This window comes from Periplaneta americana, chromosome 6 (genome assembly GCF_040183065.1).
Source record: "Periplaneta americana isolate PAMFEO1 chromosome 6, P.americana_PAMFEO1_priV1, whole genome shotgun sequence".
Lineage (NCBI taxonomy): Eukaryota > Metazoa > Arthropoda > Insecta > Blattodea > Blattidae > Periplaneta > Periplaneta americana.
In genome coordinates, this window is record NC_091122.1 from 116,294,152 (window position 1) to 116,307,153 (window position 13,002).

Sequence of the window (13,002 nt, forward strand, 5' to 3'; positions counted from 1 at the left end):
ATCTAAGAAAATGCCATATTACATTGACAAATGACATAAATATCTTAAAGGAGGAGAAATTATTTCAGAACAAGCTTATAAAACTTACTTGGTATTTCATTACATCCAGACGATTTCTTTGAGATATTTAACATACTGTATATAATTTTTTGCTTCTGTAGTGGGGATAAATTTGAGACATGAAGATTCAGTATTAAATGTATGTCAAATATCCAATTGCAGCATCTTATATTATCTGGAATATTTGTGTTATCACTGATATTTATATAAAATTGTTAAATGCATTTGCAATAGAATTTGGATCCTATACTTCACGATCAGTGATTTTAATAAAATAAATATTATCTCATCCTCTACTTCCACAGAAGTGGAATGTTTTACAAGTATACACACTAGCCTTAGAATTAAGTAATGAGATGCCTGAATCTACTACCACTAGATTGCAGTATTATCGATGTTTGCACAACCAAAACAAAGAAACAGCAATCTAGATCGCCAAAAGTGAGGCTGGAAGCTGCCATTTTTAAAGCAGACAAGAATCTGTGTTCGCTCCACAAATTCTGTTAAATTCTATATAGATGAGCAGTATACACATTGAGTGTGATGTTATCACAAAATGTTAATGTTATGCACCGTTTTTGAGTACACAAATGGCTATCACGTGAATAATACGTACTTTCTTGCCTCCTCAACAAATGGCGGAACAGTTAATTCATGACCTCAGCCCCTTCCGAGACAGCCAGTTAACACTCTAAGTAGGTTTGGGAAGGACACACGCAAGATGATGGCAAAATGGATTATCTGGCACTAGCTTTGCCTCAGAGTTGCCAGATACAAGGAATTTTATTGTCTTTGTTTTCACAACGATAATGTCAAATTTCTCATATTGCGCTGGGGCTTAAAAGAGAAAAGGGAATTGAACAGAGAAAAATTATGAGAATAATTTTAGTTAGAGAATCACTTTCAATTCTGGTTCTTTTACTGACATTAATGTTTTAATTAATATTTAAAAAGTAAAGTTTCAGGACACAGATTTAATAGTGACAAAAACATAGTATATGAACCTCTTATGAACACGACTCCTGTTATGGGTTGTGTGGTTTTGTACAACAGTTTTGGCTCTGGAGATCGGGCAGTTTTACTTTTTAACAGCACTGGAAGGTAATACAGCTGACCACATCCTAGTCCAACAAATATCACTTGTGGATTGTCCAGTACTGCACCATTCAACAGTGCACTTGCCAAAGAAGAATCCAATTCTGAACATTGTACACATTTGATTGTACAGGAAACATCCTATAAACAAAATTTAGAACATAAAATTGTAATTGATTAAAAAATATTAACAATTTATAAAATTGTAACACCTCAACACAAACATTTAAGGACAGTGAGTGTCCTTTGATCGTTGATCTACAGTGTACTTATTATCAGCATAGATCTAACAATAAACAAGGTACCTAATATCTGGGGGAAGGCAAGACATAAAATGATAAGTCTTCAGAAGGCAAAAGACATGTGATGTTTAATCTGGGCTGCTATTAGTAAGTAAGCAGTCTCTTTCAGTTATTACACTGACAAGTCAAGTAAACTTATGTGAAATAAAACATATCTTTATACAACACTTGAATACAATAGAATAGAATGCGACCCTTGAGTACTTACAAGACTACTGTATTCAGAGCCTGTTTTTCTTGCTGGCAGTTTTAAATCGCATTGTCAGTGATGACTAGACAAAGCGGTAGACATTCCAAATCCTTCTCGCAATGAAGCCCTTGCCGCCATGTCTGTGATTCGTAAATTCATTAATATTTCTAGCAGTCAAGTTACTGAGAATCAGTCCCATTCTGAGGCTTATTTGAAGGATTCGTAACAAGCTGTTTTTTACGGTGAAGGGTTGTTAGCCCTTCGCCCAACCCCCAAGCTGGAGGACCATCCCTCATCGGCTGTCCGTGACTGCTTATTCAATATATTCACAGTTACCCTCCATATCTGGAGGCCGTCTCCTCGATCCGCAACCTGAGGACGCGCCATGCCTTACATCAGCTGCTTGTCTATGCGGATGACGTGAATATGTTAGGAGAAAATCCACAAACGATTAGGGAAAACATGGGGATTTTACTGGAAGCAAGTAAAGAGATAGGTTTGGAAGTAAATCCCGAAAAGACAAAGTATATGATTATGTCTCGTGACCAGAATATTGTACGAAATGGAAATATAAAAACTGGAAATTTATCTTTTGAAGAGGTGGAGAAGTTCAAATATCTGGGAGCAACAGTAACAAATATAAATGATACTCGGGTGGAAATTAAACACAGAATAAATATGGGAAATGGCTGTTATTATTCGGTTCAGAAACTTTTATCATCCAGTCTGCTTCGAAAAATCTGAAAGTTAGAATTTATAAAACAGTTATATTACCGGTTGTTCTGTATGATTGTGAAACTTGGACTCTCACTTTGAGAGAGGAACGGGTGTTTGAGAATAAGATTCTTAGGAAAATATTTGGGGCTAAGAGGGATGAAGTTACAGGAGAATGGAGAAAGTTACACAACACAGAACTGCACGCATTGTATTCTTCACCTGACATAATTAGGAACATTAAAATCCAGACGTTTGAGATGGGCAGGGCATGTATCACGTATGGGCGAATCCAGAAATGCATTTAGTGTTTTAGTTGGGAGGCCGGAGGGAAAAAGACCTTTAGGGGGGCCGAGACGTAGATGGGAAGATAATATTAAAATGGATTTGAGGGAGGTGGGATATGGTGATAGAGAATGGATTAATTTTGCTCAGGGTAGGGACCAATGGTGGGCTTATGTGAGGGCAGCAATGAACCTCTGGGTTCCTTAAAAGCCAGTAAGTAAGTAAGTCAAGTTACTGATGTCACTTTCGATTTAAATCGTGTGGAAAATGCAATTATTGATAGTACTGGATTAAGTGCAAGACAGAAAACAATTTTTTTACTTTTTTAATAAAGGGGCACTTTAATTGATAAGACAGTGTGTTTGTTCTGACATTTTCTGAAAGGATAGAAAATAAAATGACCTCTTATCCTACATAATTACAGTATTGAATCCTTAAATGTCTTCAACAAAGTCTATGCTGATTCACACCTTTGTGTTAAAATTTAAAAAATCCAAAAATGACCAACTCTTGCTAATACGCGGTCCTGTTTAATACGTTATTTTTATGCGGTCCCTTGAAGAGCATCTTAAAGAGATTTCACTGTGTTTTTATTTCCCACGAGCTGGTAAACGTGCAATAGAAAGCATCAATTTGAAAACTGTTCTGGTCTTGAAGCAGTTCGTAATTCACCAGGGTTGGTGGGGGGAGAAGAGGAATTTTTTAATATTCTTTTTAAACCAAGTATTTTTTTTACAATATTAAAAATATATTATTATTATTATTATTATTATTATTATTATTATTTTGTTCACAGCCTCCATTAACTGTTATTCAGACACTTAGGAAACTGCAACCCCACCCAATTGAAAATCACTGGATCAGGAATTGGAAAAATGACTATTCCAGAAGTATCTCACGACATATTTTGTAATATTTTGTAATATCTGTCAGCCTGAAAATCATTATGGTAATGAAAAGATTTTAGAATGTGGACAGAGCAACTACAGTTAGTTTTGCTGTGTGCACTGTGTATGGTTTGGAGTTTACTGTGTGTAGTGAGTTACTGTTTTAGTTTTAGTGTTAGTGTTAAATGGCATATACAATCAAAAAGCGTGTTTGTCCGCAGAGATGGGAAGTGTGTTACCGGGAAGAGAGCCATACCTATTGCATTGGAGTGCAGCGCTAGCTCCACTGAGCAGTATAGTCTCCTGCCTGGAGACTCTGGAGGTTATAAGATATTACGTAACATTGGCCTCTAGCAACATTATATGTATCAGAAATTCAATTTTTAAGTAACATGTAAAGTATATATGGGACCATATCATACAAAAAATTAATATAAAAAGTTGAAATTAAGGAATAAATATGATGGATAATAAAATACAGGGTGAGTCAAAAGTATGTTTGAAAATGCGTGAGCGTGCTCCTGGATCAAAAATAAGAACAATTCTTTATATGAAAATTTGACGGAAAATGCTTATTTATTAAAAATAAGAACAATTTCTTATATGAAAATTTGACGGAAAATGCTTATTTATTGGGAAAAAATAGTAATAGTGTTACCTCTGATTGAGGTTCTGGCTGATATGTACCTATTATCAGACAGTACATCTCACTTGACAATATGTGTCAGAGGAAAAACAATTGTTTGTATGCATCTTAAGTCTGATTAGTGGAATATGTAGCTTATCAGCGATGTATGCATTGGAGGGAGAAAGGAACTGGCCACCCTACCCCATTATCTCCTTGCCTAGTTGCCTCATGAGCGATGTCTTATTGGTGTTACTTATTACGTTCAAACCTGTCTTCGGACAGTAATAGTGACTTTTTGTTTTCATAAGTATCTGATCATATTATTATGTTGTTTTTGTTTTGATTTTGTACCAGTGTTTGTTTACAAACAACACAGTGACAAGACAGTAGCACATTGTTTTTGTTTTAATTGAACGCGGTAGTCCAGTGTCTTGGCCACCCAGATCACCCGACCTCACCCCATAGATTTTTACCTTTGAAGTCACTTGAAGGCTGTCGTCTATGCAACATAAGTGAATGATGCAGAGGAGCTATTACAACGTGTTGAAAATGTATGCCAATTGATCTGTGATGACAACATGGTGTTTGAGTAAACTCACCAGTCATGTGTACGTCATGTGTAAACAATGGAAGGGGACACAATGAGCACTTTTTGTAAATGTTAAATGACAAGTTTCGAAACATGTACTTGTAACACAAAAAAAAAAAAAAAAAAAAAAGAACAAAGATAAAGTATGACCATTTCTCCAATAAATAAGCATTTTCCATCAAATTTTCATATAAGGAATTGTTATTTTTGATCCAGGAGCACGCTCACACGTTTTCCAAACATACTTATGACTTACCTGTATAAATATTCATAATTTGAGTGAAAAAAGAATAATGCCACAACAATGAAATTCAAGATTAAAGACAAACCAAACATAATAAAACAAATTTTGCAATTTCATCATATTCATAATAACTCAAGTTGTCATTTTAGAAAAAGGAAAAGAAGGAGCAGGAGAAATAGGACATATAGAAGAATATGAAGCAAGGTATAAGAAGAACAGTGAGAAAACTGTGAAAGAAGTGGAAAAGGGAAAATGGAAAAAAGAAGTATATTATAAAAGAGAGGAGGAAAATAAAAAGACATATGAGAAAGAGGAAGAGGTGTTTGTGAAGGGAGAGAAGAAGGAAAGCAAGAAATATCAAAACAAAAAAAAAAGTAGAGGAATATGAAACCACAAAAATGGGTTACAAGAAGCCAATTAATCTAAATGACTGAGAAGTCACTATACAACCAACACTGATGTGATAAATCCGAAGCAGAAGAGGCCTAAATTAACTTACACCATACGCAACATCTGGCAGCTGAGATGAAAACATCTTCTCAACTGGAACCATTCTTCGACCAACCTTATAGACATCGACATACAGTTTTCCAGACTTTTTCTTTACGAATACAAATCCAAGGGACAGAGAACCCAGTGCCAATATCTCTTGGTGCATCTTCATGTGATGTTTCAATGTTATTGAACCATGACGACTAAGTTTACTGCTTGATGCAGACCTGAGAGCACACAAAGCCAAATGAAATTTTGATCAATTTTTAATATATTAAAGTATAAACAACATATGACAAAATTTCGCCACTCAACACTGTTAAATATTTAACAATGATCCAAAAGACAATATTAAGAATGTGGTGATTAATCAACACTATGATGATGTCTGTCTATATCCGGTGCAGTTTTCATGTTGGGAATCTTTCACTACACAGACGAACTATGGGACAGCATGATTTGGAAACTTGATACGTTGCAAAACTTATATCAAGTTAGAGACTTCAAAAGCATTTAATTATAGATGTGTGACAGTCAGTCAATTAAGGGAAAGACACTTTTAAAAAGGGTACCATATTATTATTATTATTATTATTATTATTATTATTATAATACCGAGCGTGATGGTGTAATGGTTATCATTCCCACCTTTCATTCGGTAGGTCTGGGGTTCGATCCTAGAGGCTGGCTACCCTGACTTGGGTTTTTTGTGGTTTTCGAAGTGCCTGGTTTTTGTGGTTTTCAAAGTCCCTCCTGCCCTTGAGCAGAAAACTATGAATGAATTATTATGGTATTTTTTCAGAAAAGCTATACTAGTAGGATCCTTCAACGAAATTAAGGACAAAATCAATGAATTTTAAAATTATCATTTCGTCTGAAATTTTCATTGTTTCTTGAAGTACATGAAATGAACTTTCACTACATTACCGGTAATATATTTTCTTCTGGATATCCGTTATTCTTTTATTTTCCCGCAAGTTAGTTTGGTGATTATTAACGCTTGTTACACCTTTTACAAGAAATTATTTCAGTGCACAAAATTGTCTGGTTTGGAGATTTATATTGCTATTGTTGTTTACTCAACTGTCCGAAGACAGGTCTGAATCTCATAAGTGATACCAACAAGATACCACTTATGAGGCAACTAGGCCAGGAGATGATAGGGTAGGATGGTCAGTTCCTTTCCTCCTCCATTGCAAACATCGCCGATTAGCTACATATTACACTAATCAGACTTCAGATATTTACAAACAATATTGTTCTTCCTCTGACACATACTGTCAAGTGAGATGTACAGCCTGATAATAGATGTAACTATCAGACAGAACCTCAATCAGAGGTAAATTTATATTATATACATATTGTTACAAACAGAGAGACAGTGGCCTAAGATAAGTTTGACATGTTTAGACTTCAATATTACGTGTCCATTTTGTTTATAATGAGAGTTAAATACAACCATGTGCCATGTAAAGTGAGTTACGAAAATAACCTATTTTTTTTTTTAGAGATATGTTAATAATCACATCTATTTCTTAAACTGTTTAGTCCTCTCAATATTCGTCTTTATCTTCAATCGTAGCTAAAAAGAAATGCATTGATGGTATTATGCAAAAACCTAATTTGAAATCTGAAAATATGTAGAATGAGTTATGCATATGTAACGTTAGTTACAACAACGTTTATAGATTAAATTTTCCTTAAATATTGCACTTAATGAGATGTTAAAATTCTTGAAATTATAAAGAAAGAATCAAAATTATTTCCAATTTGTGTCAGCCACAAAGTTTTAGACTTGGCCTAGCATCTGCCTTTGTGTTATATTGCTTCAGTGCTTCATGATAGACTCAACTTAAGTACAATGTTTAAAAGTTCCACAACCATAAAAGGGATAGGCTTAACACAAGTATATTGGATTACCGGTAAGTATACCAGAGAAGAAGGATAAGTTGCTGCCTTCTTTTTAAGCAAGGATGTCAGATATGATTACCAGATAAGTAGGGCCCGGATTCTTATGTAATTACATATTGCATTCTTCTACTTGCAGACTACCGAAAATGACATACAGTATGTCGGCGATTTGTGGTTCTGATATGGTTATAGTTGAGTTTAATTTTACATATTTTTACATATTCTTAGTATTATTACATATTTTACATTTTATATAAAGAATGTAACATTTTTGTACATATCTAGACAGTTAAAGAGTTTTAATTGTTTTATCAAATTCGTTTTATTTTTCAGAATAAAGTACTTGGAGATAAATCTTAATGTCCCTATCCCATAACACCGACTAGAGGGCCGCCTTTTGTTCTCAATATAGTACATGATGCCCAGAACTGACATCGTTATATTCTGTTCACATGGAAAATACTTCAATTTCTAAAGCTGGCTTAAGAGGATAGTCCTTTTAAAAGTAAAAATAAACATAAAACTACGGATTCCAATTCTTTGTCTGTAAAACACAGCAGTTTGGAGTGCCTCAACTCTATACATTTGCACTAATGCTTTCTCAGAATCTGGCATAGTCAGGTGCACCGGTCATTTAACTTTGTTACAAATTGAAAGTAGGCTATTGGCGAGGGGTTTGTGTCAGGTGTCAGGTAAGTCAAAATATCATTATGTATGCGACACAAAAATATTTTCCCAGAAAATCTTAAGGCACAAGAAGAAGTTTAGATTGTGGCAGAGACAAGTTGTATTTGCAAGCTATACAATGAGGTAGAAAAGGCAAATCGACTTTCCAGGCAGCATTCTCTCACTTCAACTGACCAGTTAAATTGAAACGACATTTTTGTGAATTTAACTCATTAATATAGTGATATTAAATTACATATTTTATTAATATTACATATTTAATTACATGTTTCCCCGATATTTTAATACATTTTATGTACATATTTTGCACTTTGATATTACATAAAAATCCAGGGCATACAGATAAGTATCATCCCTTCGATTTCAAAGTCTGTTTTTGGTGCATGATGCAGACACTGATGAGTCAGCAGTCAGAGTTTGTTTCAAGGAAAGGGGTGAATTAATGCCTACGGATATTGAAGAAGAAACTTTTGTATTATTAGTCAATTTTGATGATAGTATAACCGAAATTTCAGATGTTCCAAAGTTCTGTAGATGAAGATGACTTAAAATAATGTGTCTCAAGAGTGCTGTCAGTTATGGATTGCTTTTTAAAATCAATGAAGAAGACATTTCATATGTGAAACCGAACCCCAGATTGTATCCAAGCTATCTACATCAGTTATTGAAATGAAATGGGACAGAATGTTTTACAAAACTGATAAGGAACTTGATACCAAAGAAGAGTAATTGGGTATATATATATATATATATAACACTTTTGAATTTAAAGGTTTTTTGAAATAAAATGTTCGTCATTATCTATGCAATGAAAATTTAAAATATAGGGGCAATATAAGATGTAATGAAGCAAGAAAATCACCTTAGGTGACAACATTATAACAGACAATTGTTAAAAATATTTATTTTTCTATATTTCCCGCTAAGATCTATGAATCACTGTGTAACAAAACATAATGGTTACAATATATTATTGTCTTTATTTAGAATGTATTTGTTGTGTAACATGAGTTAGTACAATTATTTCATCAATAAATCACAAATAATTAATTAGGCCTTTATTACCATGTAGAATGTTCCTAACTGCAATAAATAAACCGAAAAAAAACTTTCTTCATTTTTTTGTTTTAGTATACCTAATAGTAGTGCAACCCAAAAGCATAAAAAGCATAACAGCACTTTAGACATATGGCTGCTACCCCAAACATGATTTTGGTTATCAAACTGCCTTGATGAAACAAATGTTAGAAGCACAATCAACCATAATTTTTAGAAAATGTATTATATAACTTTCACTGTTAAATTTTTTATGTTACTTTTAACGTGAAAGTTATATAATACGTTTATCAAAGTGATATAGTGTTAAATGCACTATTTATAACAATTCTAACCAACAATTAATATTAAAAATACTCATATTAACAATGAGAAGCTAATTTTTCAACAATGGAAATTTCAAACTTAAGAATTTAACCATTAAAATAACATTACAGAGTACAAGTTTAACGGTTCTACAGCCAGTTTACACTCTAAATCAGAAGGGTTCACATCTATTTGATACCAGCATGCCGAAAACATCTGTAACTGCGATACAAAGAGTTCGCGAGTTTCCTACACACAATTTTGTGGGTGAAAAGGGGAAACTTTTGTGTACCTTATGTTCAGAGTGTATTAATTTAAAAAAAAAAATCCATTGTGCAGAAACAAGGGAAAAGTGTTATGCACAGATTTCGGAAACAGAGTGATGGACAGGGTTCAACTTCATGTGGTCCTAGCAGCATACGTGCCAGTATGATACCTTAAGTATGGCAGCGTATGGAAAAATCCAAGGATAATATGATAGATCTTGTGGAAGCATTCACTTCTGCTGGTATTCCATTGCATGTCTTTTGTAACCAACGATTTCATCAGTGGATAGCAACAGCTACATGTATGCAGCCGGCTCCCAGTGAAACCACTCTAAGGAGGTATCTTCCAAGTGTGCTGAAGATGACTTTCAGGAAACTAAATCAAAATGTGAGGGAAATTCTGTCTATCTAATGGTTGATGAAACAACAGATATAAAGAATCATAAGGTGATGAATGTTCTTGTTGCTTCACTGGGTATTGTGAATGAAATACTCAGTCTTGTGAAAACCAAAATTGTTGAACACTGCAATGTCAATGTTATAGTAAATTTAATACTTCATACACTAGATCTTATTGGTGTTCACAGAAGCAATTTTATCGTTTTAATATCAGACAGTGTAGCCTACTATATATACTTTCTGCTGGCAGGCGACTGGCTGGGCAAGGTGTACAAGCAGCATACAAAGAGAACTACCTCAGTGTTAGTTTAGTCAGGGGTGGAGGCTTTCCGACAGTCACAGTGGCTTAGTTATGACACATATATTATGAAAGCCTCAATTTCAAAAATTGCTTTGTGAGGAGCGGCAATGTTTTAAACTGCCACTGAATGTCATGTGAAACAGTACATTGAAGGAGGAGACAATACGACAATGTTGCAGTCAAATAGTAATTACTTACTGTGACAACTTGTCCGATGCGTTGACAAGCAAGTAAAGCCCAGAGCCATTATATACTCCTATTACTTCCTCAAGCTGCAAGACACTTACAATGGTGCCTTCAACCTGCAAAACCTAATATTGACATGAATTATACAAACTGTCGAAATTGTTATTTTTGTACTTAAAAGCAGTACGGTACGTAGCAGCAGTGTAGTCACTAAATTTCTCATACTGTCGGACGTCATTACATCTGAAATAAGGATTATGAATTACGACATTACGTGGTTAGAGAACGAAGAGAATAAGTGACCAGATTACCAACTAACACTAACTGCTAACCCTAAATCGAAATGGCCAATCTTCGATATCTCCCCACATTACATACGGAACTGACGTCTGATTTGCGTTTCGTTATGAGTTAGATGGGTTAAATGAGGGGATAGTTAAGTGACATGAGGCCGAAGTATGTGAGAAAGTTAGTGGTTTAGCTGAGGGGATATCTTAAGTGATATGAAGCCGAGGAAGGTGAAAAGGCTTCAATGATTTAAAATGTGTTCTTTTGCTCGCTCTCGCTCTCTCTCTCTCTCCCGTGTGTAGTGTGGGAAGACATGGAAGTTCCACAATTGAAATTAATATACAGAGTGTTTCAAAAATACGGGGCATAATTTCAGGTATGTATTTCCCACATGTATACAATCAAAATAGTTCATTACAACATGTGTCCGGAAATGCTTCATTTCCGAGTTATGGCCTTCACAACATTCAAAATTCACCGGAACGTTTTTCTTTCCGCAGGTCGTTGTCATTACAGAAGATGTTCATAATGTCCACCTCCTGCTTGAATACAGACCTCACATCGATGTCTCATTGACCTGCGAACACGATTCCAAACTCCAGGAATATTGCGTATGTCCTCAGAACATGCCACAATTCGATTCCGAAGGGATTCCAAATCAGGCAATTTGTTATGCCATCTCGTGTGAACTGTGCTTCATCTGTAAATAATACTAAGGCAGGAAAGTTCGGATTTACACTACACTGCTGCAAGAACCACTGACAGAACCTAACTCGTGCAGGGTAATCTGCTGGTGACAGGGCCTGTACACGTTGCAAATGATAAGGTTACAATTGATACTCTTTCAACAGTCTCCAGACAGTCGTATGAGGAACATTGACTTGCAACGCTATCCTTCGTGTGCTGATAGGAGTCATGTTCACAGCCTCCAGAATCTCCTCCTATACTTCTGGAGTTGTAGATCTTGGTCGTCCCCTTCCCAAACCAGGAGAGTTAAATTTTCCATACTCGCACAGATGGTAATGGAGACGTACAAATGTCTTCCGATCTGGACATTGTCGCTGTGGGTACCTCTCCTGGTACAAACTACGAGCCAGCGCAGCATTGCCGTCCGCCTTACCGTACATGAAGTGTATCTCTGCCAGCTCTTGATTTGAATACATGTCGCACAGTCTAACACCTACACAACACTGAATGTAACCTTCGCCTCGGAATGAACTGTCAGAGTGCCCTCTTAATGTCTCCTTTGACGGCAACGACCTGCGTTCCGGTGAATTTCAATGTTGTGAAGGCCATAACTTGGAAATAAAGCATTTCCGGACACATGTTATAATGAACTATTTTGATTGTCTACATGTGGGAAATACATACCTGAAATTATGCCCCGTATTTTTGAAACACCCTGTATACTGAGGTCTAAATCAATCTTACCACATTATCCACTCAATCCGACAGACCAGGACATCACTAAACAAAAATCATCAGACTTAGCCCAGCGCTTGAAAATCCTGCACAGATTCGTATATGCGAGGAACAACAAAAGACAAAGACTAACCTAACCTAACCTGCCACAGATTCGTATATGCGAGGAACAACAAAAAAACTAACCTAACCTAACCTGTCACAGATTCGTATATGCAAGGCATAGAGTGAGTGGATACTAGCATGAAACTCTTGTAATGTCACATAAGTTATGTTGGTATGACTCAGGGAAGAGCTATAAGACAGTTGAAGGTACGTAAACGGAGTACGAAGGGAACGAACTCAGCGCTAGTATTGCAGTAAATTCAAACATAATAACTCTATAAACATACACATGTATTATCCGCTGAAACACTGTATTTCTGCAGTTCATGAGTACCAACATCTTCATATATCAGGATGTTATTCCTGAACCACACAATTATTACATCTCTTTTTTCAAATTTTAAACATTTTATGCCAATCGGAGATAAGATCTTAACACTATCCGGAATGAGCCAGGGTAAAAGTCTGAACATGCCAGTCGGTGGCATTTTGAGGCAGACCGTATTTTATGTTGTTACATGCAGAGTACCGGGTAACCTCAAACTATATGCTGCCAAGCGAAGTGTCATGGCGGACGAGCGCAAGGCTA

At 35.5% G+C, this 13,002-nt stretch overlaps 1 protein-coding gene across 5 annotated transcripts in view; it reads right to left on the bottom strand.

The window, feature by feature from the left end:
- Nucleotides 1-13,002, bottom strand: part of LOC138701656 (uncharacterized) — a 38,863-nt gene extending 25,861 nt beyond the window's left edge. For 3 of the 5 annotated variants that reach the window (XR_011332656.1, XM_069828775.1, XM_069828773.1), the window contains exons 1-4: nucleotides 12,701-13,001; nucleotides 10,611-10,723; nucleotides 5,494-5,713; nucleotides 1,065-1,296 (exon numbers count right to left, since the gene is read on the bottom strand). Coding sequence is in view for 4 of the 5 variants with exons in the window: in XM_069828775.1 (XP_069684876.1) it covers nucleotides 1,065-1,296; nucleotides 5,494-5,713; nucleotides 10,611-10,723; nucleotides 12,701-12,901 (766 nt within the window). In the remaining variant the exon portion in view is untranslated. Of the gene's footprint in view, nucleotides 1-1,064; nucleotides 1,297-5,493; nucleotides 5,714-10,610; nucleotides 10,724-12,317 lie in introns of all 5 variants that reach the window. The other 2 variants (XM_069828774.1, XM_069828776.1) reach the window with 2 other exon arrangements.